The sequence below is a fragment of the Triturus cristatus genome, chromosome 10 (genome assembly GCF_964204655.1).
Source record: "Triturus cristatus chromosome 10, aTriCri1.1, whole genome shotgun sequence".
In the NCBI taxonomy this organism is placed as follows: Eukaryota; Metazoa; Chordata; class Amphibia; order Caudata; family Salamandridae; genus Triturus; species Triturus cristatus.
This window is the reverse complement of record NC_140593.1, coordinates 79,106,139-79,134,098: the sequence shown is the minus strand read 5'-3', so window position 1 is coordinate 79,134,098 and position 27,960 is coordinate 79,106,139. Positions and strand designations below refer to the sequence as shown.

At 45.7% G+C, this 27,960-nt stretch overlaps 1 protein-coding gene across 5 annotated transcripts in view; it reads right to left on the bottom strand.

Moving 5' to 3' along the window:
- KAT2B (lysine acetyltransferase 2B) overlaps window positions 1-27,960 on the bottom strand; it is a 271,057-nt gene that overhangs the window by 164,396 nt on the left and 78,701 nt on the right. For all 5 annotated transcript variants that reach the window (XM_085630459.1, XM_085630461.1, XM_085630460.1 and 2 more), the window contains exon 2: window positions 15,623-15,749. In XM_085630459.1, the coding sequence (XP_085486585.1) occupies window positions 15,623-15,749 (127 nt within the window). The remainder of the gene's footprint in view (window positions 1-15,622; window positions 15,750-27,960) is intronic.

Sequence of the window (27,960 nt, the reverse complement as noted above, 5' to 3'; positions counted from 1 at the left end):
TAACATAAATGCGGACGCACGCCAATAAGAAAGAGGTGACACTTCAAGTGCCCTTCAGAAATCTCCTTGATCACAAGAGGTCTCGTACAGCGTGCACCGCGCATGCGCTGCAACGCTAGACGAGACCTAAAAAGGGTTCAGCTAAGTAAAGCATTGGCCCACTTACTTTAGGCAGCTGTGCACATGAGAACACAAAATCCTGTCGCTCACAGAAGTGGGAAGACGCACTGTCCTATGCTACACACTGCGGTGGAAGGGAGCAAAATGTAAATGACAGTGAGTGCGATTGTCAGCTTGATTATGGCACTGTGATAGTGCATGTGTGATCCTGTCAATTGGTTGCGTGGTGAGAGTGATGCAGAGTGCAACAGCAATCTGTGATGGTGTGTCCATGATTGTGTAAAGGCAACTGTGATGTGGTGAATGAAATGCAAGAGCGGCGATGCAGCAATGTGATGATATGATAATGTGATGGTGAAAATGTGGGACGTGTGACAGGATGAGTTCTATGTGGCCAGTGCAATGGCAGTCAATGTGCTGGTGTCATATGAATGTGGTGGTCTGAGACTAAACGTGTACTGCTAAGTGTGATGCCGTGAGTGTGAGATGATATGGAGCAGGGGTCTTCAAACTGGGCGGCTTCAAGTGATCCCAGGAAGGGGGAAGGTGGGGGCGGCAGGCTGGGGCCCAAAGAAGCATAATGCTGATAACATTGCTGTGTTTCAAGGGGGGAAAAATGAGAGGGAGTAAGACGCTCTGCAATGGGTCATCACTAACATCCTTTGTCTTTTATATCCTGGCTGGGAGAAGGTGTCAAAAGGGAAGGGACTCCAATTATTCTTCAAGCCCGCCCCCATGTCTAATCATCATGCTCTGGATACTTTTACACGTTAGTAAGACGTACTGACCAGAATATTATGTTTGGCAATCATGTATTTGGTTGTATTTTTAAAACGGTAACAGAACTTAACAGGAATGTTTAAATAAGTCTAGACATATTTAAACATTGCCAATTTATTAGAATAATTGTGGAAAATTCTGGGGGGGGGAGGTAGATCATTTTTAGTCCCACTGAGGAAGGGGGCGCAGCATAAATATATATATATATATATTTTTTAAAACCTTTATTACAATTTCAGAGAAATACAAGTATGGGCCTACAACCAACAGGCCGGCCGCTAAAATGCAGTGTAACCCTAGGCACAGCTGAACATTCACATCGATGAAGCAACAAAAAAGGGGTCACTGGAGGGTTAATCATCGCAGTCGGCCGCAGCCGCATTCCATAAACAAACAAGAAAAGTTTCATATTTTTAGGAAACGAAAAACAACAAACACACAAGGCAGAGGAAATTAAGAGCAGTAGCATGTGCCCCTCGTATCGAGGGAGTAATCCAACCCGGGTAGACAGAGAGGGGGGGGGCAAGGCCGAAGAAACCAAATTCGCATGTCGCAGGAGCATACAGGAATGCGCGGGCTAGGGAGACAGAGCGGCATCCATCTCACGCATCTGAGGCGGGGCGCATATACCTCCACGATAGGAGTTCCAGGGACCCCACACCTTAATCCACTTCCCAGGCTTGCCCCTCGCCACATACACCGTTTTCTCTCTGAACATACACCAGTCCATGTGTTCTTTCCACTCGGAGACCGTGGGTGGCCTCTGGGAGCCCCACAATTGTGCAATGTCACGCTTCGCTACCATATAGCCCAGAGTCACCCATTGCGTCTGCGTCACATTGTAATCAGTCGGCTCCCAGACATTCAACAAACATCTTCGTGCCTCTGGCAACAAGGCAACATGCGTGACTTCTTCTAGCACCGCATGCACTCTGCCCCAAAACCGAGTCACCTCCGGACACTCCCACAGGATATGGAGGAAACTCCCCAGGAGTCCACAGCCTCGCTTACACAAACCATCCACCGAATACCCCATACGCATCAGAGCAGGCCCCGTGACGTACACTCTATGGAGTATTTTAAGCTGGACGAACCGCAACCGGGCCGGGATAGCCACCTCTTTCGGGGAGGCCACCGCAGACACCCAATCCTCGTCGTCCAGTTCTAAACCGTCGGCAATCCATGTCTCCCGCAAAGACGCCAGCAAACCCATCCGATCATTAATAAGCTTCTTATAAATCAGCGAAATGGTGCTATCCGGCACATAGCCGTCCAATATCCTGTCCTCCAACGGGGAATGCTCCGGAATAGCCGCCACGTCCGAAAACACGGAACACAAGGCATGATGGATCTGAGCATACCGATAGTATTCCCTATCATTCAACTGGTATTCAGTTTTCAGCATGTCGAACGTCTTAAATTTCCCTTTCGTCCAGAGATCCCCTACCCTGCTGATACCAATCGTATCCCACTTATCAAAGCCTTTCGTAGTATACAGATAACCCAAACGCTGGGACGCATACAATGGCGTAGCCCGAGTCAAACGATCCCTCCACCCCATCGCCGCATTTGCTGCATGCCACACCTGTACCGCGACCCGCGTCGGGCCCGTCAACCGCGCATCAAGGGACCCCGAGTATAGCGCTCGATTATAGTCTCCGCCCGGCAATAACAATTTGTCCATCTCAAACGCCGGGTTCAAAGCAGGGCCATACATCCCGTGATTGACGGCAGCCAACTGGGAGGCCCAGTAGTATCGCTTAATGTCAGGGAGGGCGACCCCCCCATCATACCACGGTAGAGTTAGTTTGGCAAGAGCAATCCGCGGCCGCCCATCCCAAAACAATCGACGCTGGAGACACTCCACCTCCCGAAAATAACGGGCCGGCACTACGTCCATGGTGTTCTGCAGGGCGTACAAAAAGCGTGCAGCGACATCATTTTGAACAGTGCTGCCCGGCCAAGTGGCGAGAGCGGCAACCGCCGCCAACCCGCCACATCCGCCCTTAGGCGCTGAAGGGGGGGGGAGAAGATTCCGTTCGTAGCGGGCCACCGGGTCCAGCGTTATAAAAATTCCCAAATACGTAAATCCCGACGGCGCAATCTGAATAGGGCACCCCCGCGGAAGGGGGGGGCCTCCCCGGAAAGAACGTATACACAGGACTTAGCCCAGTTGATGACCAATCCGGAATTGCGACCGAAGGAGCTCAAAACATCCACCAACACAATGAGCGATTTGCGCGGTGATGCAAGATACAAAAGGATATCGTCCGCGTATAGGGAGACCCGATCCTCGTATTCCGGCGTCCATCTAAGGCCACGCATCGAGGGTTCCGACCGCAACCATTCCGCAAGGGGCTCCAGACAAAGCGCAAAAAGAAGAGGCGACAGTGGACATCCCTGTCGGGTGCCCCTACCCAAAACAAAGGGAGCCGACACACGTCCGTTGACCACCACCTGTGCCAGTGGATTGTCATAAAGCAATTTCACCCAACCGATAAAACCCGGGCCAAAACCAAACTTCGCCAATGCTGCCCATATGTACGGCCATTCCAAGGTATCAAACGCCATGGTAGCGTCCAAGGACGCCAAAATGGCCGGCTCACGAATGAATGGAGCGCGAGCAAGGACGCCATGCAATCGCCGCAGGTTCAAAGCGGTATTGCGATGGGGTATAAAGCCGGATTGATCCTGATGAATCAGGTCGCTCACAACCCGGATCAGACGATTGGACAGTACCTTGGCGAGGATTTTGGGCTCCGCGTTTAACTAGGAGATGGGCCTGTAAGAAGTACACCGATCCCGCGGCTTCCCCTCCTTATGGATAACCACAATAGTAGCAAGACGTTGGTCAGGGGGAGGGAACCCGCCGCCTTAGCCTCAAGGAACATGTCGCGGAGATAAGGCGCAATCACGTCTGGGCGCAACTTGTATAATTCGATGGGAAGTCCGTTAGGACCCATGGCCTTACCCGAGGCAATAGAGCGAATGGCCAAAGCAATCTCATCTGGCGACAGGGCCGCATCCATCAATACTTTATCCTCATCAGATAGGGAAGGCAGAGTAATGTCTCGAAGCAGCAGTCGAGAGTCTTCCTCCGAGCGCTCTGAGACCGGAGAGTAGACCCCGTGAAAAAAGCAATCGACTATATCACCGGGGTCCGTCACACACACACCGTCCACCCTCTCAACCTCCGGTACCACTCGACTCGCTCTCTCCTTCTTATCCAACCAAGCAATCAACTTCCCGGCCTTATCACCCATATCATACAAACGCCCCTGTTGCTCCCTGCTCATACTCCTAGCAGATTCAGTAACCAGCGCCTTATAGTCGGCCTGCTTAAGCTCCAACACATGCAATCTATCATCCGTAACACCTTGCTCCAACTCACTCTCCAACTCAGTGATCTCATCTTCTAGCCGAACAACCTCCTGCGCAGAGCATTTTTTGGTGAAGGAAATGAGGCATAGGGCCTGGCCCGGAGCACCGTCTTAAAGGCCTCCCAAAGGGAGACGGCAGAAGACACCGACCCCACGTTGTCATTAAAATAGTGTTCCAGAGACTTAACCAGGTCTGCACGAATCATGGGGTTTCGTAGGTACCAGGGGTTGATCGGCGCCACCCTCCCCTCCGCCCCCAGGGCGATATCTAGGTGTAACAAGAGGGGGGAGTGATCCGATATACCGCGTGCCAAATGTCGCACCTCCCCGATCATCCCAGCTTGGGCCGCAGGCACTAGCATATAGTCAAGCCTCGAAAGACTACCATGGGCCCCGGAATGGAAGGTATACTGCGCCTGTCCGGGGTGTTTCAACCGCCAGCAATCTATCAGTCCCAGGGTATCGAGAAAGCCCCCCAGCCAGTTCTGGGCCCGAGGGAGGTCCCTAGGGGGGTATCGATCCTCAACTCTGGAAACCACAACGTTAAAGTCCCCCCCCAAGACCAACACCCCCCCCGGAAGCCCAAGCAGCAGGCGTCCCAAATCGGCATAGGTGGCCGTCTGCAGGCCCGGCGGCACATAGACCGTGACCAGCGTAATCAACCTACCCTCCCACCTCCCCACCAGCGCAGTGTAGCGCCCTCTGTCGTCGTGGAGCACCTCATCCACCACCAACGGGAGAGAGGTCCTGACTAAAATGCCCACTCCCCTCGAACCAGAGGTGAAACCAGAATGGGCCAGAAGGAGATACCCTCGTCTGTTCATGGCATGGAAAGAGTGCCCTATGAGGTGCGTTTCCTGCAGGAACACAATGTCAGGCGAAATACGTTTCAAGAACTGCAGGACTACCCCCCGCTTTATCCTGTCCCCCAGCCCATTCACATTCCAGGAAAGAAGTTTCAGCCCCCTACCCCCCATCCCTCCCAACACAAAACATCCCTCTCCCGGGGAGCACAATCATAGTAGCACAACATGAAATATTACCCCGCCTTGTGAAACAAACAAACAACCCCCAACCCCACCCCATCAACCCCAACAAAACTCCCCCCTCCCTGCACCCCTGCGTGAGCCCGAACAGCCCCCCCAACCTGCAGTGTGCCTGTCGCCCCAATATAAAATTCACTACAAAAAGGACAAAAAAGGGCCCCAGCAAGCCCCCCGCAACCTCCAAACACCACGGGGTAAAGTGTCACAAACTGGAGTCCAGTGCAGCCACAGGTGCAAAACGTTACCAGTACAGTCCAGCGCCAAAATCACTGTTCCATTCCTACTCCGTCAGACCCTCTCCGCTCTCCGTCATCCGACCCTCCGGCTCCCGACTCTTGGGCAGGGCGTCCAGCCACTCTCCCACCGCCTCCGGCTGGTCGAAGAAGTGTGAGCGACCATCTAGCTCGACCCGCAGCCTAGCCGGGAATAGCATTGCATACTTGAAATCCATGTCTCTCAAGCGCCGTTTGATGGCCGAGAAACCCATCAGTTGCTTTTGAACCGCTTGCGTAAAGTCTGGGTAGAAGCTAACATTAGAGTTCTCAAATCGTAATGGCCCAGCCACCCTCGACGCCTGCAGGATAGCGTCTCTGTCCCGAAAATTAAAAAGTCGGGCAATGATCGGCCGCGGGGGGGCCCCCACCTTAGGCGCACCCCCTGGAACCCTGTGGGCCCGTTCAACAGCGAAGAACTTGCTCAGCCCTTTGGGTGCTAGATGAGTCACCACTAGATCCTCAACAAAGAGATCCACAGCAGACTCCTCCGATTGTTCTGGCACGCCGATAATGCGGACGTTGTTCCGCCTGGCCCTGCCTTCAGAGTCCTCGAGGCGACGCTCAGTCAGGTCACTAGTGAGCTGTAACCTCCGCACCGTCGTCTGCAAAGCGGCCACATCTACCGTTAGGCTCGACGACGCTTGAGCCAACGAGTCGACCCGGTCATTGGTTTTCGACAGGTTCGCTCTGACCAAGGTGACATCAATCAGCACCGAGTCCAATTTGTTGGCCAGAGTATCCAGTTGTTGGTTCACCGTCACCTTCATCTCCTCAATGGCCCCCATGACATCCAGCAGAGTCAATTCGGGTGATGCGCCCGAGGCCTCCTTGGGCGGCTCAGGCGATTTACGTGATCCACTAGGGGATCCCTTTGGCTGCGCATAGCGGTCCATATTTTTGGCCTGGGAATAGGCTCCCCTCCGGGTAGATTTGGGTTTCAGTTTGTCGCCATCCACTCTTGTCGTCATCGTCAGCGATCAGCAAGGTCAGCACCCTCCAGCACCCGGAGGAAGGCTAGGAGATCCGGGCCACTAGCTGAAGTAGGCCCGTGTACAGGTCAAGACTAGGCTTTACACTCCGTACTCGGCGCAGCTCTCCCAATGTCTCCTCATCAGTGTCAGTAGACCAACTCGAAACCGAAAGTGAAAGTGCGGGTTCCGGGGCAGGCCCAGCCTGGCATGCCGCTGTTGTTCACTTCGCAGCCGGGCACCTCACCAACCCGAGTCCGGGACCAAGGCCGGAGAAGGCCGCAAACTTCAGATCGCCAAAAAACCGGTTCCCGGAGTCCAATTTCGATTCGGAAAACGAGTGGCACCTTAGCGCAAAAGCCCGTCGAGAAAATCAGGATTATGACAGGATAGACGTGGGAGGTTGCGGAGGCCCTCGGGAGCCACAAGCCTACACGGCCATCTTGGTTGCGCGCTAGGCTCCTCCAGCATAAATATTTTTGAAGACCACTGACCTAGGGTAATGTGAGGGGGATGGGTGATATGCTCAGCATGTGCCTGAAAACACTGTCCCCAGAGAACGATGTGCAGAGCTGAAAGCCAGGTGGACTCCGACACTGTTCTTTGCACGATTATTTTTTCCAAATAATGTGATTTGAACTTTTGAACGCTAAGAAAATCATTTATTGTGAAAAAGAAACACCCAGTAACTACAGTGTACTGAAAAGTGGTGCACTTTAAAGGCATCACCTTCCCTTTCAAAGTGTGCAGATACTACATAGATCCCTCTGCTCGCCAGAGAGCCCTTTACACCCAGGTGCAACCTTACATCTCAGGTGCGTATGCAAATAAAACCCTGAAGCAAATTTGGCCTCCGCGCAAAGACCCAGGAGTGCACACTTTACATTAGTGATCCCTTATATTGATCAATCTCAGATAAGGGGACGCAGGAGACTTGGATTGCCGTCTATGTTGTTACACTTCAGTGAATTATTGTGATCTCGTGCAAATGACACAATTGCAGTGTGCGTCAGTGCCCTTACCATACAGTGTTTGCTTTGGTGGGAACACTGGGTTTACATGCAATATTAAAAAAACCTTTGAGTTGTGCTTTCTGTTATTGCATGACTTCTGTAAGGTACTACTACTAGATATGCGCAGGTAGCACTGTATTTTATTGTGTATTCTTGTGGTTTTATAGGATTTCTTTTTTATTGCATTGGTTTTTAGTAACTATGCAAATGAAAATAAACAAATTTATTGCATGAGTAACGTTCTGGTGACAGTGAAGAATAAAGTGGGAATGTGAATTATGAGTCGAAGAACGAAGTTATACGGCCAGATATCCCATTTCCCGGATATACAATGCATAAAGTCACAGCCAGGCAAAGGAAACAGGTGTAAGGGTGACACAAAGGGTGTCCTGAATGAATGCAAAGCGATGGTAAGTAGATTGCAACTCACAGCTAAGCAAGGGCTGAACACCCAGTGCCCCTTATGTGTTCCTCTTGTTTACCTTTGGAGCTGATCCATTATGGAAATCATTTCCATTCTGCAGTTTAAATTGTGTCTTTACTTCATGCCCCAGAGGCACAATAATAGTAAATCTAGACATGAGCCCTGACAGCAAGAGACTATCTGTTGCAGATGGAGGGAGACCTCCAAGACCAGTGTGTTTCTTCTGCTCGACTGAACAGGAGCACACTGGCTAAGTAGAGATTTACCAAAAAACAACAAAGCCAGTGTACAATAATATGAAACAGGGGGCACTCTAGTCAATGCAATACATTGATCCAACGAGCAAAGAGCCTCAGATTCCCTGTGAACCGTTATGTTCATAGGAAGCAAGTTTGGCCACTATGGAACAATACCCACTGGGTATGAAAAAGCCCTCACTCACCAACCTGGTTGGTGACATGCTTCATCATTGGGCTTCCACTGGGACGACCGAATGTCATCCCAGTGTGCTGCGACGCCAGGTTACTGCGGAGCTGGGTTGGTTGTGTGGGGAAAGTGAATTTAAAATGTCCAATCAAGTCAAAAAGAAACTTTATTAATTTTGCTTAAATGGAAAGGAGTAAAAAGGAGTGAGGGTCAAAAAAAATATAAAAGACCTGGTTCACTCCGTGGCGGTCAACATGTTTCTGCCTCATGGAGTGTTAATCGGGCATTCGTCAGGACCAGAGGGGGATGTGCGCAGCCCCGGTGGTGTGAACTCGCTAAGGTCCACCCAACCGTGGGCTGATGTGTGAAAAAACAAAAAAACACTGAATAGTGTGAACTCCGCCAAATAAAGTAATTAATTATGGGGAGAGGAACGAGTTTACTCTGATGGTACAAGGAGACAAACAAACAGAAAGACAAAACATAAAGAGAGGTATCAATGTTTGTCACAAAAATCGTGCTCTACAGATCAGGAATTAGGAACTGATGTGCTCGAAGGACAAATGAGTGCCTCTAGGTCTACCACAGGTGCAAAAATTGTGAGAAGCTGTGCACCTAGGTATAGTCAAATATCGGTGTAGGGATAACGAGACGTCATCCTCTCAAAGGTGACTAGTAGTCAAATCTCGGAACGCATGTGAAACGTAGCAGTGACACTCATATGCGGAGAAATCGGGCTAGGGACTAATACAACTGCACGCGATGCTCAGTGTGCAGAAAAAAGGAACGGATCTTACAGAGAGGCCAGTCCGTTAGAAGCCTCATGGATCCCGGGAGGGGGGTGGGAGCAAAATGGCACACCCTGCACCTGTGGTAGACCTAGAGGCACTCATTTGTCCTTCGAGCACATCAGTTCCTAATTCCTGATCTGTAGAGCACGATTTTTGTGACAAACATTGATACCTCTCTTTATGTTTTGTCTTTCTGTTTGTTTGTCTCCTTGTACCATCAGAGTAAACTCGTTCCTCTCCCCATAATTAATTACTTTATTTGGCGGAGTTCACACTATTCAGTGTTTTTTTGTTTTTTCACACATCAGCCCACGGTTGGGTGGACCTTAGCGAGTTCACACCACCGGGGCTGCGCACATCCCCCTCTGGTCCTGACGAATGCCCGATTAACACTCCATGAGGCAGAAACATGTTGACCGCCACGGAGTGAACCAGGTCTTTTATATTTTTTTTGACCCTCACTCCTTTTTACTCCTTTCCATTTAAGCAAAATTAATAAAGTTTCTTTTTGACTTGATTGGCCATTTTAAATTCACTTTCCCCACACAACCAACCCAGCTCCGCAGTAACCTGGCGTCGCAGCACACTGGGATGACATTCGGTCGTCCCAGTGGAAGCCCAATGATGAAGCATGTCACCAACCAGGTTGGTGAGTGAGGGCTTTTTCATACCCAGTGGGTATTGTTCCATAGTGGCCAAACTTGCTTCCTATGAACATAACGGTTCACAGGGAATCTGAGGCTCTTTGCTCGTTGGATCAATGTATTGCATTGACTAGAGTGCCCCCTGTTTCATATTATTGTACACTGGCTTTGTTGTTTTTTGATATTCTACTGAGGGGACTAGCCGTGTTGATCCCTTCCTCTCCTGTTGATTTTGATAAGTAGAGATTTAGACACACACCATTCAGGGAAAGCAGCTCTAAGTGTCCGCAGACTTACTCACCTCTGAGAGACTGTCTGCCCCGCTGCTGGATGTGCCACACAGCAGACCGTATAACTGCAGGCATTTTCGCACTCTTAGTAATACTGTAGTTGTATTTATATAGCGCTTACTAACCCAACAAGGCGTCGAAGTGCCTTTCAGTGAGTAGCACACTACTCTGGAACCCAAAAGGATTAGTGGTGAATTAATATAGAGAATTAGGAGTTGATCTGAGCGGAGGACATGTGAGTCTGTTGTATTGAATAGGATCATTGGGGGATAGAACAGGGAAGAGTCTAGAAAGTGTTTATTGGGAGATCATAGAGGTTTGGGATGAGTAAAGGGGAGATGGAGGAGGGAAGAGTCTAGAAATGGATATGGGAGATCATAGTAGTAAAATGAGTTTTTGGGCGAGTCAAAGGAGGGATAGGTGAGGGAAGAATTCAGAAGGGTTATTTGGGAGATCATAGCAGTACAGTGAGGTTTGGGGTGATGCAAGGAGGGATATTATTAGCTTGGCCAAGAAAACGGAGAAGCCCTAATCTGCCTGATACGCAACTAAAATGAATGACAGCAGAATCTGGTTGATGCCTTGCGACATGCCTGCAGAGCGGCACATCTGGGGAGGTCAGGCATGAAGGACCTGGTGAATATGGATAAATGAATACTTGTTTGGGCCATAAATAGAGTACAGCCAACACAGCAGCAGTTCTCAAAGTATTACCAGCAGTAACTTCATTAAGGAAAGATGCGGTTGGAGAGTAAAACCAGGCACACTCAGTGTTGTCTGCCGAAAGGAACCATTTTGCCTTTCGAATTGGTGTTCAGTTGTTCCCTACGCGGATGCAGAGTAAATAGGCAAAATGCAGTCACTCACAAAGAGGAGAGCCAATAGATAGAAGGCTGATCCACTGCCCCACACTGAATGCTGCGATGGGAGGAAACAAAATGTAAACGACACCCGAAAAGACCAATTGATGAAGAGGACTAATTGAAAGCCCTTTTATGTATGTTTATATGTATGTATTTTCATTAGGATTTTTGTAAACATGAGGCTGGTGAGATAACTAAAGATGTCTAAAGGCCAGACCCAAAAAGTAGCAACTTCAGTTCTGAAACCGTCGCGCAGATCGTTTTAGATCTGCCTATTGCGATATTGTGCAAGGCCGGGGATGCGCAGAAGATGCTCTTACCAACTAGACTGATGCATCGCTTTCATTGTGACTGTCTGTTGGGCGGGATTTGAGCCAGATCAAGCAAGACAACAACTGTGAATACGGGGGGAGTTCAGATCGTGAGGAAAACTGTATGGAAAATTTGACCGCACTCCGAAGGTATGTTCAGGAACTATGCACATTTGACTTAAATGTAAACTCTTGTAATGTGGACAACAGTCAAACTTAATACATGTAAGTGCAATGTTATGATGGGTGTTCTTTATACCAAAAACCTTAATAAATAATAATAAAAAAAGATCTGCCCATTAATTCTTTAAAATAGTTCGCTAAAAAGTTAGGGGTGGAAATTGGAATCAGCCCGCTTTACCCATTTTCTTTCATGGATTATTCTTACTCTGCAATTGCTTGAATTGACTGTCCATGAAGACCATGGCATTTTGAGGATGGTTATACTGTCCTATTTGTGTTCCCATTAGGTTTTGGTGATGGGGTAGAAGAAACTTGCAGATAACTTCTAACTGGAAGCCAGTGTCTATTCTTTGATGCACTGGCTTTGTTGACAGGTCTATGTGTCAATTGCTGCTTTCCAGTTATTTGGTTTGGGAAGTGCTACTGAGATGCCTCAATTGGCCACAAACCAACAGGGCTACTGGGCTTTCTTAAAGATTAATCAAAACACTGGCTCTTTGTCAAAAGTATTTACTAAGTAATATCCTGCTGTGTGTACCTTTAAGTATCTCCACTTACACCACAAACTTGTTCTTCTGACTTCATTATGGGACTTTCGTTCTAGGACAGCTGGGCACGAAACACACAAAGTTGCCCAACAATTAAACACTTTGCCTAACAAAAAAACAGACGTACTGGCTTTGAAATGGTTGTTCCTTAGGTAACCCAACTTTGAGAGTGCTATGACCACTCAAATGAAAAAACAGTATATATGGCAAATTTATCAACCAGACCGTGGATAGATGTGAGCAACATTCTCCAGATTTGACAGAGAAAGAAAGGGACAGGCAGGGATAAGAAATGTGTGACTTCCTGACACCAGAAGTCTGCATACAGGTTTAAAGCAAGTGATTTCAATGCAGATATTTTAAAGGTCAAATGAAGCCAAAAATGAATGCTGAAGAGAAGAAGAAAGCATTATAGCAGGCAAAGAGCAGTGTTTTCAATATAATTTTGGAAAAATACCAATCCAAACTTGGGTTTCTGAGGGTGGGATCCATGCCAGATTTTCAGCATAGCCTCAGTCTACACCAGTTTGTTTTATATTAATTTAGTGTAATCTGTGCTATTCCAGTGGCAGTTGTAGTTAGGATTGAATTTCCACAGACAAGGTGTTTTTTTAGTTTGCTAATAACTGTGGCCCAGTTTGACAAAAAATCCCCCCCCACCACCCCCAATTTAAAAACAGAGTTCTGGTTGACCCAGGGAGCTTTTTTTTTTCTTCACCCATAGGCCATCTCACTTCCACGAAAGACATACTCTGTGAGCGAGCGCTTTGATTGGCTGCCAGTAACATGACAAAAAAGTTTCTGGCAGCCATAACAAGACTTGGGGACTTAGTCCCCTGTCCTGACCTTTAAAATATAAACAGAAATCTATATGAATATATAGCTAAATAGAAATATAAAGCTATATATAGATATATAAATATATAACTACGGTCCATCTGCTTGTACTATGAAAATATTATATAGAAAGTTTATACTGCATCTGAGTCTACAGGGCTGTGGTTTTTCCCTGGAGGGGACGAGATAGTAGAAATATATAGATATTTCTCCTGCTACGTATATATACACTACCCTGATATGTATATATATCAGGGTATGGGTATCCTGTCCCCCCCCCCCCCCCTCCTTTCTATGGGCAAAAATAAATTTTTAAAATGGCACATTTTGCAGCGATCTCGTGAGTGTCACAGGATCACTGCATAACAATTTTAAAATAAAATGGCTGCCACTGTTTTATAATCTATATATGGGGTGGGCAGCGTCAGTAACCCATTTAGGGCCCCGGGGAACCCATCCTCCAGGGCCTGGTATATTTAAGGAAGGGGGTGCACAACTACCCCTCCCCAAGCCGTTTTCGACCCCAGGGAACACATCCCCAGAGGATCAACTGAATTATTATGGGAAGGGGGATGCGTGGCACAACTCCCTAAGCAGTATTCTGCCCGGACACCCCATTCCCCAGGTAGCAATGTATTTAATAAGGGGAGGGGCCACACAGCCCTTTCACCCTGAGCCTTTAATGGCCTGGGGTCCCCATCCCCCAGGGAAAGCTCACTTGCTATGTCCTGGGGGCCCACCCACGGCACACAGTAGTTTCCCTGCCCGCAGTACCGCAAGCAGGGAAACATGTTTTGTCCCTTCTGGCAGTAGCATTTTCAAATCTACAGCCAAACAGGAGCAAACACTCAGTATGCTCCCAGCTGGTGAGAGCTTTAAAAAAAGCTTCCAACTACTGGGAGCGGACGTGTGATGTTTTCCTGCCCACAGTGATGCAGGCAAGGAAACAGAGCAACAGATTGCTCTCACTTGGAGAAAGATGCATAAAAAGATGCTCCATCCAGGCGGAAGCAATGCTGGCTTCCGCACAACAAGCGAGGAGCCGGCTGCAGGGGCCCTGGAGCTCCCCCCACAACCCCCAACCTGATACGGGCCCTGGGGGATGGGATCCACGGGCCTAAAACGGGCTTGGGGCCTTCCCCTTTTTTATTAGATTTAGCCACGGGGATGAGGTCGCCAGGGGCTCAAGAAGGCTTGCACACACCCCTCCTCTTTTTTAATTGGCTTTGGCCCTGGAGCATGAGGTCACTGGGGACTAATTAGGCTTAGGGGGGGGCTGACCCTGTCAAAAAAGACACTATTCGCTTAAAGTAAGCAAGTTCGAAAGGTGCTAAAAGATTATACTACCTGCAGTCTTTATACTGTGGTGAAAACCTCACAGATACCCCCTCTTCTGATGCAAATCAAGCACATGTACATAGGTTAGTACCTGGTGCACACAGTCTTCTACGTTATGTAGACACCAGCATGCTGAGACAATTCTGTATAATAACTCAAGGATGATTACAATACTTAGCAGGTTTTATGTACAATCTTGGCCCTGTTGGATAGTTTTTCTGCAGAACCAAAAAACGTGTGGAACATAATAGACACAAGTCGTCAACGGTCATCTGTACACAGAGTTCGTCTTCAATACAAAGATTTATAACGTGTTCAATACCTCTACACACCTTTGATGCATTAGAAGCACATACATTTTGTAAACACTTACACCCATTAGCTGGACACAGGCTGTACACAATTAGGTAGAAAATAAATACATTAGCTACCCACCACTATGTAATTATAAACCAAACTAACACTCACTGGTTGAGTTAGTCAGGGAAGTAGGATAATGTCATGTATGATGTCATAGAACATGTCATGAGTGATATAATATGTGAGGTCATAAGCAGTGCATGGTGGAGGCGCAAGTTAGCGTTAGCTATGCCACCTATAACTGGAGAAAATCTGTGTTTCTTTGAGTTCAAAACAATATTGGTGTCTCTGATATATTCATCTAACTATAAAATTACTTTAACCTTTGTTTTTTTTCCCCAGTGAAAACACATATATAATATATATATATATATACATATATACACACAACAGATAGGAAGGAGAGCCCCGTGAGATGTTGGACCACGGACTTCTGTTACTAAGTATTTTCAGCAGCTTTGGAGAGGGTCATAGGTCAGGGATTGGCCACCTGCCAGTTGTGCTATATTAAAGAATGTGCAATGTATCGTGATGAAAACCAGGCACTGATGCCTATGACCTAGATTTTGAAATGTGTGCTATACATCATAGTAAATAAAAAGTGATAGGTGCTATAACACAAATGTTTGGTGGTTAATATTGTTGCGTTCAGATATTTTCCTGTTCTTGATGGCCTTCCCTCGAAGGTCATCTTTGCTGCTTTTAACAACTAACTGAGTCCATTAGTTTAATCTAAGTTTGCAGCTAGGAACAGTATGTTCTGAAACTGTTGTGATGACCCTGGAGTGGTGGCAATATGTCCCAATGCATAGATGAAGAGGGGCATATTAGGGGCATCTTACCAAGAGCTTTGACATCTTTTGTAGACCTTGATCTAGTGCTAATATAGCGGTCCTCCTACCTAAAGGTCACCCTAGCAGCCCTTAGGTGTGGGAACGAAGCTCTCTGTCTTGTAGTAGGGATCTAAAGTAGAAACCATTTGTGTATGCTACACCAACATAAATAACCAGGAGAACTGTGCTTACCTAGCGCATGACCGCAGCTGCGGCATGGCTCCGTGAGGCTGATGACGATCTGCTGCAGATCCGCCCTGGGAGGAGTCGGAGGGGGGTTCGGGTTCTTCCAGCCATTGCACTTACACGATTCCTCAGCCTGAAACCAAAATTTAAAAATGATATAGAAGTGCAATGCAAGGAGCCTTCAAATACAGTACAGATGCAGGCACGTCCATTAGACATGAGAAATGCTGGCTAGAAAACGTCAAAAATGCCTTCAGGCTTTGACTTCCATTGATGCGCAACAGCACCCGTGGACTATCGGGAACAAAGAAAACAGGACATCTATCAAAACCTTCCTGCGCATATTATTCATTTTCAATAATGCAAAATATAAAACAGAGCCGTGTTTTTTTACCCAAAACGTTGTTTGATAAGTTTAATATTGGATCCTGTGGGTAGAAATAGAACTCAGCCCCATTCTCACCTTTGCCAACCCTAAAGTACACTAATGATGCGTTTCAAACATATAAACTGGCTGTAGACATTTTGCCTCAACAACAAGCGAAATATTACAGTAGTTAATGGTGGATACCTGTAATCGCTCTACCCAGCAGGGGCACCTGGGAATCCCCAAACTCGGACCACGGAGGAGAGGGTCAATGTTCACCTTCATGGACAAAAGCAACTTCAACACCATTACATCGCAAAGGCTCCTCTTTGAAAAGTTAGGATTGATGGTCTACCTACAGCTCCTGGCTCTTGGACCGGCCTGACGCAGACACCATCCGATGTGCTGGCTACCAGCTAAGTTCAGAAGATACCGGAACTGCCATGCACTGCCTCCGAAACACATCTAGTACACATCCTGGCTAATCTCAACTCCAAGGTCACATAAGACACCATAGTCGGAGGTTCTGCCTGTTGTTCTTGCATCAAAACAATGGCCGGCAACATTTCCAATCCCACATGAAAAATCCCAGTCAGTTCCATAATGTGCGCCTAGGCAAAGCTATGGTAGCTCTCAACCACCCTACACCGTTCCGATCCCCCTGATGGATAAACTTTCAGAGACCACAGCTAATGGCTAGAGGCCTTCCTAAGAAACACTGTGGCTGACCGGTCTGTGTCTGCCAGACAAAAATAACAAGCATGGCTGCGCTTAAACAACTATGAACAATTGAAGAGGAAACCTATGGCTTCAGGTAAGATGGAGTCTATCGCTCTGCAAAATCTAATTGGTTTGCCACAGTAAGCCCAATTGCTGAATTTAAAATGCAAAAATATTTACAATTTGTTTATTTTAAACTATATTTCCCTTTCATTGTATGTCATAATCCACATAAGTCTCAGAAAGCATAGTATCAAACATCTGTAGCAGTAGAAAGCTGGCATTACTAAGATTAATACATGAATATGACTCTCAAGGACAATTCACATCACAGTACAAAGCTCTACCCGCAGGGCATCTGCTCATCACTCCTCTCTTTCTGCACTCAAAGACTGGCAGCCTCAACCTTCTGCCCAGCACACCCACAGCTGCAGGTCTAGGCTCCTGCCAAGTGGTGCCTGGTTTAAGTGTTAATACCATCATTAATAAACTCATCGCCTTCATCCTGGCCTGTCCTCTCTCCTAATTAAATTTCCTGAGTAGACCTGCTTTGGTCAGGATGGTCTGGAATCTAGAGTCTATAGGATCACGTGCTGGTGGCTCTACTGTATGAGAGAACAAGTAGATGAGAGTGGAGAGCCCGGTCTGTTTCTTCTCTCAACCCTCCAGTTATCAGACAGCATCAACGGGTCTTCACACTCCGTTGGCTTCAGATATGTCAGCAGTATTTAATCCATGAAGGCCAGGCCTAACTCAAAGTTCTTATAGTACATGTAGTATGTAATCCCACCCATTGTTATGAAAGGCTTTCCAATACCGCAAGGTCATTAAGCGCGTTTGCCAATGCTAACAAATGCCAAACAAATGTAACTCGTCTCAGATTCCTAGTGGCACTTCTAAGTGGTATAAAATCACACGGAGTGTTGCGTTTCACCATATTGGTCAACTTTTCGCTATGACCATAATCTGTATTTTAACAGCCAAATAAGTCATGGATATTGGGTGGTATGATGTCCATTCAGACGTCGTGGCAATCACAGCCTCCCTCAGTAAATGGTAAGATTACAGTGTGCTTCACCTCCGCAAAGTCTTCTAAGAGCCTCTCGAGGATTGTGGCCAGAAGGAGGTGGTTTAGGTCCACAGGGACACTGCTCCCACTTGGGCATTTTCCCTGTTCATGCCGAATGAGGCAGTCACCACCTTTTCCTCAGTTAACAATGGCTGCAAACGTCATTTTGTTCTTCAGTAAGTTATAAGCAACTCTAATCCACCCAAATAGGTGTTAAATGCAGAAGGATCCGTCAGCTGCGGCTGATGATACATGTCCTCCAAGTTCTAAATGCACTAATTATTCCAACTTGTGGGATCACCATTTTGCTATCATCCTCTTTAATCCCTAGCACCAGTGTGGGGCCGTGTGGGGCATCTTGACCAACTTCTGAAGTGGAACCTTAGAATCTTTCCGTTCCAATGCAGGAGCTTTTTGTGAAAAAGGTTCTAGGACTGTTGTGAGTATAGTGTAAGGTTTTCAAAAGTAGGCTGTTGTCCAAGGACTGTGGATGAGTTGTTTCCTTAAAGCAATACTTGAACTTACCTGTGCTCTTTTGGTGCAGCTTTTCTGTATTCCACAATGGCGACGAGGATGGGATTCGGAAAAGATGCTTCAAAACTGTGTACGTAAATTCACAATCTAGAGGTCCTGGTGTATTTTAGGTACACACAATGACATGCACATCCTGTTTCAGGATTTTGTGAAAGGGTATCTGAGCATTTTGTGTGTGTCCCTTCCATCCAGTGATGCGCATGCCTTAAGACATATTGTGACCGAATTCAGCAAAGTGATATGCATACCTCCTTGCTGGTAAATGTGCAATAAGGAGATTACACATAGCGTATCTTCTCTCATCATTTCCGCTCTGCGATATGCACACCTTAATAGCTTTAAATTGTACTGTATCTTTAGATTATATGCTACAAGGAGGACACACTTTGCAAATCACTTCCACTTGGATGTGCATATTCTTCAGGCATTCATTTACAAGTTAATCTTGCCAGATACACACCTTTACGTGTACAGGCACCTGTGTGCACACAAAGAAGGGAATTCAAATTGGCCCTTAAGTTTTCCTTATAGAAGCCAAGTAGGGTGAGTCAGGCCAAGCCTTCTTTTTAACTACTTCAGGGAAACTGCCTATAAAATCGACTAAGTGGAAAAAGCTTTTCAATAGTTATTCTTAAGTGTGTAGGAACACCATTTCATTTGAAAGGGAAACCTTATAATGAATGGGTCTGTTGAGACCTGTAAGGCAAGAGATTTTTGACAATTTACCTCACTTAGGAGAGCAGGATTCATAAGACCTCAGCATGTTTGATGCTTGTATAAAATAAACTGGATGTCCATTAACTTCCAAAAGTAAGGATTCTGTTCAGAGGTAAGATTTGGAAGACATGCTCAATGAGATGGAGTCTGTGGAATATATATTAGTGAGTTAAGAAGCTTGGCATCTTCTTGCAATTTTGGGATGTCGCTACTTTATTTGGATAAAGTTCGAGAAGAATTATAGTTAAAAGTTGATCCTTCTCTCTTGGAAGCAATGAAAATCGCCAAAAGGATTGAGCATCCTTTGCACTGTGTTGGTAAGTTGACAAAGGACACACAATCTCCCTCTGGCATTTAGTGAAAGGAAGTAGAAAGGTTTATGGAACAAACAAAACACAAAGGTACTTGTTGCAGGTGTGATGCCGCAGGGCATTGTGCACATTTTAAAACTATCTGGATCTGAAAATTGTATATAAAATTTGTAAGAAAATCAAATGGGAAGGAGCCTAACATTTTCGAAATTTGTGAGAATAACCCTTCCAGTCTCCACTCTGGTGGAAAAGGAACTAAATCATATCTCAAGGATTTGGTTAAATAACTGGAGGCAATGCTGTGGTCCTCATGGACTCTGGGGCATGGTTGATATTGGTGTCATAATAAGTGTTCTTTAAGAAATGTAAAGACTCTGTTGAGTTGCTACCACCAGATCTCACTCCACAAAATGATTGCATTCAACCCATGGAATCCTAAAGGTATTTCCCCTCCAACATTAAATTAAGGGTCGTAAATGCACTGATAAAGTGTATGTGCTACAGGTTGGAGGAAATGTACTCAGCTGGGTTCATCAAGGTGCAATGGGAATTATTTTGGATCCAGCATCAAAATGATTTAGGAGAGGTGCACAGTATTCAAATCGAAAAATGATTTCTTCCAGTCACAGGCAAAGTGCTTGGTTTACCTTTCAGTGTCTGAGCGCGTGTGAAAACAGAAATATGAAATTTAAAGCAGGAACTAGTGTAGCAGTGGAATGTGCACATGGGATGGCAGCAGTGGTCGTGGCACAAACTGTCAGGCAATTTACATCTCTGCAAAGACTAGAGGGCTTTGAATGAGTGCAAACTGTGGATAGGTTCCTACTGAACAAGATCTCCGAAATTGTGCCCTCACTAGCTGGTGCTATGTTTTTGTACCCTTGATCTTGCCTCAGCATATCACCAAGTTAGATTTGAGGCTTCCAAAAAGTTGATGACATTAATCACGACTTTTGGTACTATCCGTTTTGAAAGAATGCCTTTGGGGTTGATTTCTGCTTAGACCATAATTCAGCGCGTGGTGGCAAAACTGTTTGGTGTAATGGAAGATGCACATTTTTATCAAGATGACATTTTCGTAAGAATTCACTTAACGAGCACGATAACAGATTAAAGTGGGTTCTTGGGGCCCTGAAAGAAAATGCTTTCACTTTCGAAAGGGCAAAAAGTGTTGCTGCAGATGGACTGAGTATCTGAGACAAAGAATTTCCACTTCACAGGTAACCCAGAAGAAAGATCTAGTTGGAAACATTTCTAATTTGGCTCCCCAGCTTGGAAGGAGAATGAGTCTGTTTTTCTAGGTATGGTGGAGTTCTATCCAAATTTATTACAAACTTGACATCAAAGACTTAGACATTGCAAAATTTGTTGATCAAGGACTTTGAATTCAAATGGTAGGATGGATGGATGCGAGTCTCAATTTCAGACGGTGAAGTGTGAATTGAAGGGTATTCCAGTTCTCCAAGTTTTTACCCTAACAAGAAATGTTGTGTGGTTTCTGATGCCAGTGAAGGATATGGGACAGTGTTTGTTAATGTTTGCATGACACGACACTCAGAACAATAGCTTTTGCATCAAGAAGTTTAAAGGGATTAGAAAAAGGATACTCTGTGATAGAACTTGAGGCATTAGCTGTTATGTTAGCACTGAATACATGTAAAACTTCTTATGGGTAACCAAATTTAAGGTCTGTACAGATCATAAGCCGTTGGTCGATGTCGTTACCAAGAAGGGTCTTGATTTTATCACGGCTCACATAACCAAATGGATAATTGCCTCCAAAGTTCAGTATATTATGGGAAATTAACAAAGCTGCAGATTGCCCATCTTGATCGACAAAGGATGGGGAAGAATCTTTAGTAAGTGGGAATGAAGATGCTGTGAAAGTGTGCTCAGTAAATTAGTCTTCTGTATCACGAGAGGAGCGGTTGGTGGAAGTGAATAAGGATGCATTTGTAAAAGAAGTTAAAAACAAGTTGAAGAGTAGATGGGAGCAGAGAGAGCCATGTAAACCAGAGTTGTTGAGTTTCTGGATGGATGGAGAGGAGCTGGTGGCTTACTAATAAGATTAGTATCTTGTGCTTCTGTATGCATCAAATTAGAAGACTTAGCACATGAAGGTCAACAAGACCTTTGCAAGACAAAATCCAGGCTTTGACGTGACAACTGGTGGCCTGGCATGGATTTCCTGGTGGAAATAGAGATTAAGAATTGAGTAGAGTAGCATCTAAGTGACAAAGTTAGGAAATTAAGCAACCCCTCCCAGGACGTGCCGTAAAATTACATGGGGCCTGTGGGAAGAATTTTCATTTGAAACCATTGATCCAATTCAAGGAGAGAAGGCACCCATGGATATAATGGCATTGATCAATGTATGCTCTTGTTGGCAAGAGATAACATTTGTGCATGATGAAGAAACTAAATCTGTGACACATTATCTATCTGAAGATTTTCCTGGGGAAGGTCTTCCTGTGAACTTGATTATAGATAATTGCCCACGAATAGTGTCACATGCAATGGGAAATTGTTTTATCGGTGAGAGTAATCTTTCATAAAAATTGCCCAATATCATCTAGAGAGCAATAAACAAGCTTATAGAAAGACGCAAGAGAACGTTTAAGGAAAATATTCAAGTAGCCACGAGAATTAGTGCATCCTGGAAGGGAAAAGTTATGAAGTGGCTTGAAGTGCATTTGGTTTGACCGTATACCAATACTGTTAAATCTCATTACAAATTATTGAGTGTTAGGACATATCATAAACTGTTGGCCCCAGCCTAGATGTCTGCTGGAAAGTGAAATCTTAGATGTCAAGATGCACCGACAGTGGCGAAATGGGAGGCGGCTAGATGGAACAGAGGAAAGCGTTGCATAATGCATGTGTGAGTGGGGGGTGGTAGTGTTAAGAAAAAATAAAGTGATACTTATTTCCAAGTTTGTAGCTCTTATGAAGATAGTGAAAATGTTTAAGAATGCTATAAAGAGTGAACATGAACTGTTCATCTGTTAAATAATTTGTTATGCTTCACCAGGTTATGCTACATTATGTAACTCGTCTTTGATAATGTATGCATCTAATTTCTGGATACGGAATACTGTTTTATTGTTTGTGTGGTATCTATGGCAGTGGGGGAAGATGTGTGCCACCTTGACCATCTAAAGTGGAAGCTTGGAGCCTTTCTGCATCACTGCAGGAGCTCATTGTTGGACAGCTTCTAGAATGGTTGTTGGGAAAGTGCAATGTTTTGAAAAGTAGGCAGTTGCCCTGAGGACTGCAAAGGAGGTGTTTTGTTAAAGGAATTCTTAAACCTGCATGCGCTCTTTTGATGCGTCTTCTCTGGATTGCATACCGTTCCCTCTTAAGGAGCCAGTTCAGCGGCTTCAACCTAAATGAATAAATCCTAACATTTTATGTTTCTTCTTAAATCTACACACATGGACAATACCAATAAAGGTAAACATTACAAGTTGGAAGAATGTTCAGAGTCTTGATTATGTGTACTGCATGGGAAGGTATTCAAGATACTCTAAATATATTAGTCTGCCTGGTATCTAAGCATGCTTGAAACTTGTACTTACCCTAGATGTATATATTATCTTGATATATGTTGTGTCTGAGGCACTTAATCAGGTCTGCATACTATCATAACTAAACCACTGCTTTTGTATTTACACATTTTAAAGTAGTATTCACAAATGAAAGTTTTGGAAGTTTTAAATATTGTATGAGGTTGTTTGTATTAGAACGGAGCAATCTGTATTGTAAAATAAGTATATATGGTCCTAATTGTACGCTCTGCTTGCTTTTACACAACGCTTTTAACAAGACCAATAAGGTTAACCTTAAATGTGGTATAAGCTACACTATGGGCCAAAAGCATCTCTCTCTCTGTGTGTCTCTCTCTCTCTCTCTCTCTCTCTGTCTCTCTCTCTCTGTGTCTCTCTCTCTCTGTGTCTCTCTCTCTCTCTGTGTGTCTCTCTCTCTCTCTGTGTCTCTCTCTCTCTCTGTGTGTCTCTCTCTCTCTCTCTCTGTGTCTCTCTCTCTCTCTCTCTGTGTCTCTCTCTCTCTCTCTCTGTGTCTCTCTCTCTCTCTCTCTGTGTCTCTCTCTCTCTCTCTGTGTCTCTCTCTCTCTCTCTGTGTCTCTCTCTCTCTCTCTCTCTGTGTCTCTCTCTCTCTCTGTGTCTCCCTCTCCCCCTCCCTGTGTCCCTCTCCCCCTCCCCCTCCCTGTGTCCCTCTCCCCCTCCCTGTGTCCCTCTCCCCCTCCCTGTGTCCCTCCCCCTCCCCCTCCCCCTCTCTCTCTCTCTCTCTCTCTCTCTGTGTCTCTCTCTCTCTCTCTCTCTCTCTCTCTCTGTGTGTCTCTCTCTCTCTCTGTGTCTCTCTCTCTCTCTCTCTCTCTCTCTCTTGGGCTGGTGGTCGCAAGTGGTAGCCAAGGGAACCCATATTTGGAGGACAAGGGCTTATTTCTCACCAACAGGCATAGAATCAGAGCAAGGGAGAGAGGCAGAAAAGGGAGACAGAAGCAGCAGGGAGAGAAGAAGGCAGGGACAGATCGGAAAACCATGACAAAAGGACAAAGCAGGGATGGAAAGAACCTGAAAAAGTGAGATCAAGAAGTGTAGGTGGAAGAAAGACATGAGATAGAATCAGGGCTAGGCAGCCCTTGTATTTAGAAATCCTGGCATTCAGTAGCCACGGCGGTAAGCTCTTAAGTGAAAACTTCGGGCATCTCCTTATCATTGTTATGCTTAAGGAAGTAAGAGATCACCAAATGAAGAGATAAAGGTATCCAGATCAAATAAAGCAATGGCCAAGGGGTTTTCAGCCCCACTGCAGTACCATGCTTTTTCTTTAGTTTTTACTAAGCATTAAGTTTCCTTTTGGACACAAGGACAAGTTCCTAACTCTTAAGCTGTGACAAAACCAAGGGACAGCCAGAAGGTGAAGATCCGTGCCTCTTAGATTTCTGGCCAGGATGTAGGGATGAAATCCAGTGACTGGATGGATGGCAGATTGTTACGGCATCTGAAGATAATTCATCCTAGTACGACTTGAATTCCTTCCTGAACTGAAAGTCAGTGGAAGGTCCTTCCGCCTGTGGTGACATGCTCTCTTTTGGGCAGCCTCTTCATGAGATGTACAGCTGCATTCAGCACTGTACAGATCTGATAAGCTGGAAGACTGGCACACACTGTATTAGAAAAAGCAAACAGAGTATTTATGGCGGCACCCCCCACCAAGGCTTCTAGTGTGGACTGTATTATCTGGTGCACAAGGCAACGTGGAAGCAGAGCACATCTAGCGCACCCTGAAAAAGGCTCTAAAGGTAACAGCGGTAAGATGTCCAGCCAGCAGTCTAAGAATGCTTACAGGAGTGTCGAAGCATCCACAGAACCATTCTTGGTGGCCTGTCCTTGTACAGGGGACTCTCGTGGTGCATGTGAAGGAGGCCAGGAGTTGCAAGGATAACAAATGCATGAGTCAATAGAGAAGAATAAAAGCAGCCAACATCCAAGCTGGTGAGTCAATGCTAGCAATAGCCTGCCAGCCAAGTGACACATTTCAGATGCCTATAGAAACAGGCCCCTTTTGGTACTCAAGATGAATGGAACAATGGTTAGAGCTCAACAAAGAGGCTACCCCATTACCTTGTTCAAGAAGTAAGTTGTACCCCTGCTAGTCACAGAAGTCTGTGAACACTATGAAGCATTGACCTCAGAAAGCACTGCTTCACCGAGCCCTTGAGTGGTATTCAACCCCAGTTGCAAATTTGACCCCTGATGAACAGTACCCATGCTTTTCTAATCCTGGGCAAAGAATCCTGCATTCTCTAACCAACTATGAGACTTTGTAGCCCAACGTCCAACCCTCATAGCCCCTTTTGTGCCCATTACCCTATTGAACATACAGACTGGTCCCTCTTCGGGGCAGAGAGTGCTCTAGTGCAGCTGGATTATAGTATATCGCTGTGGAAGAGTAGTGTGTCAATCTATGGAGGATGCTTGCCTACATACATACATACATACATGCATACTAGAACACACAGTAGTACATACTTTCAAATACATTTTTGCCTCTGCTCTCTTGGACATTTGCAACTCTCCTCTTAGTTCTGGTTCCACCTGCTTTGAAGCAAACCACTGTCAGAGTGAATTTTGATACTTACATTATTTCCAAATACCCTCTAATCTCATTGCTTCATTTATTTTCTAAAATCACAGATGCTACTATCAACAAGTGCCTTTCCTAGCTTTTGGAGAATATAGGCACCCAGATGTGGTGCAAGCAGACGTCGGATCCAATAAAGAAACCGAAGCTGCCTTGCTTGTGACTCTCGATGATCTTCATAGTTCACTAGATACAGGTCAACCTGGTTATCCTCAGCCTCTCCTGCCCTTGACATGGTCTTCCAGCCAGTCACCTTAGATGTCTCTCAAAGCTATGGGTGAGAGACAAAGCCTTAGAGTTGCTTTCCTCTTTTCTTCAGGGGGGGCACACAAGTAGTGGTCCTTTCTTCTTTCCGTTTATCTTTCTACACAGTCACTTGTTGTGCTTCTCAAGGATGAGCATTGAGCCGGATCCTTTTCCATCTCCATATAATCCCATTTGCATGACTGATCTATGCAAATGCGTTGGTTTCTACAAAACCAAACTAGTCTTTTCCTTTGGCACACTTACTAACACTCGTTCTGTGTTCGTTTAACACAATGTCTCATTGACATTCACCACTGGATGGAGATAAACTAACAAATTTAATGTCAGTAAACCAGAGGCTATCTTTTTGGATAACTCATCCCCATTACTAAAGCGATCCTATATGAAAGATGCGCTTTCCGCGGTCATTCAAGATTGTAATCTGGGGATTATTTTTGACCATCAGCTGTTCTTCTGGCCACACATTTCTAAACTGCTCCCCTTTTTGCTCCTGTATACTTTAGGAAAGTCATTGCCCTGTCTCCCGATGACCTGCCATAATCCTGTAGCCTTAGCATTTATCTCATCTAGACTTGCCTTTGGGAAGCTGCTAACGTCGTCCTCCTGCAATACATGATCAATCGGCTTCAGCCCATCCAAAACATGGTCGCCCAAGGGACTATAGGTATTAACGGCATTGAAAGAAGTTTCAACACATGATCGCTCTACTTTGGCTTCTGACCATAAGCAGATTTTCTTGAAAAGCCAAGCATATATCATAAGGCTTTTTACCATTTAGGACCTATTTTTATTTGCGGATGCCTTAAACACCACACTCTGGCACTCTTCGCTCATCTGATTCAAATCCCCTAATAATTCTTTGCATCCATTGTATTCATTGCCGTGGCTGGGCGATAAGCTGCTTAACTCCTAGTCTGTTGAATTCTCACCCCTTGTGGTACCTTTTTGAGGTTACTGCTGCATTATATAAAGTTGTGCCATTCATTCATAGTTTAGTGCTCCTGGACTTACAGGAATCACCTTCTAACATGCTCACTAGGGCACAGAGTGGCCTTGTACTGCAAGAGAATAGCATGTAAACCTAACCTTCCACAGGCACAAGGAGACCGCAGCATTACTCATTACCTCTGGAAACTCCACCTCAAATACCTGTACTTACAAAGGGGCCCAGAGTGGGACAGTACTGCTAGAGAGCATTGTGAAAACGTCCTTGATGCGTAGTCTTCCTTGCACACTTGGGTACAGAGTGGCCATTAAACTGCTGGACTGTGCCTCTTCCCTGCATTAGGGCACATAGTTGTCTAGTACTGCTGGGAAGCAGTGTAAATCTATTGATAATGCCTTCTTTCAATGTGCACAAGGAAACAGAGGGGTCTAGTGCTGTTGGAGATAGTGCAAACCTATGGACGTTGAACTCTTGCATGGGCAGGAGGGCACAGAATGTCCTAGTTCTAGACAGTAGCGTGTAAACGTATGGACGGTGCCCTCTTCCATACGCAGTAAGTCACAGAATTCTATCGCTCTGGACAGTCGAGTGTAAACCTATGGACGGTGCCCTCTACCATACACAGTAAGTTCAGTTCAGGGAGGGCCTGGCTTGGCAGTTCAGGCTGAACTGTTGCTTTTGGAGTAAAGTCAAGACTGATTTGCATACACCTAGGTCCAAACGAGGTGGTATGGTGTGCAAATTAAAGTATTGGAATGCAGCCTGAGTGATTACCAGTAGCTGAAACTGATTCAAGCATTCCATCCATCACTCCTTTGTATACCTATTTTGTTTATTCCTGAGCACCCCGATTTAGAGGATGGTAGGAGTGAGGTACAGAAGTGCAGTTTCTGTTGCTCATAGTGAGGAGGTTTCTAGTCAGGGCCTGCCCTTTTGTCTATGTGCTTGTTTTGGATACTCCTGCCTGAATCAAGCACAACTGCAATCTGCTGTGAGAGTCATCACCTTGTACAAAGGCAGTGTTTGACGAGCAGCCAGAAAATTACATTTAAAGAAGACCCAACCCAAACCAGCTCTGAAATCTTAAGACAGTGGATCCACATCCCCCGTCTTGAAAATCTGAATCAAAGTGGGATCCAACTTACCCCGCCTTGTTCTAGTTTCAGGTTCTTCACTGACCAATGAAAGGAGCCCTTCAGTGAGCTAGTGCTGCTAGAGAAGGAATGCTGTGTGAATAGTGTGTCAGTG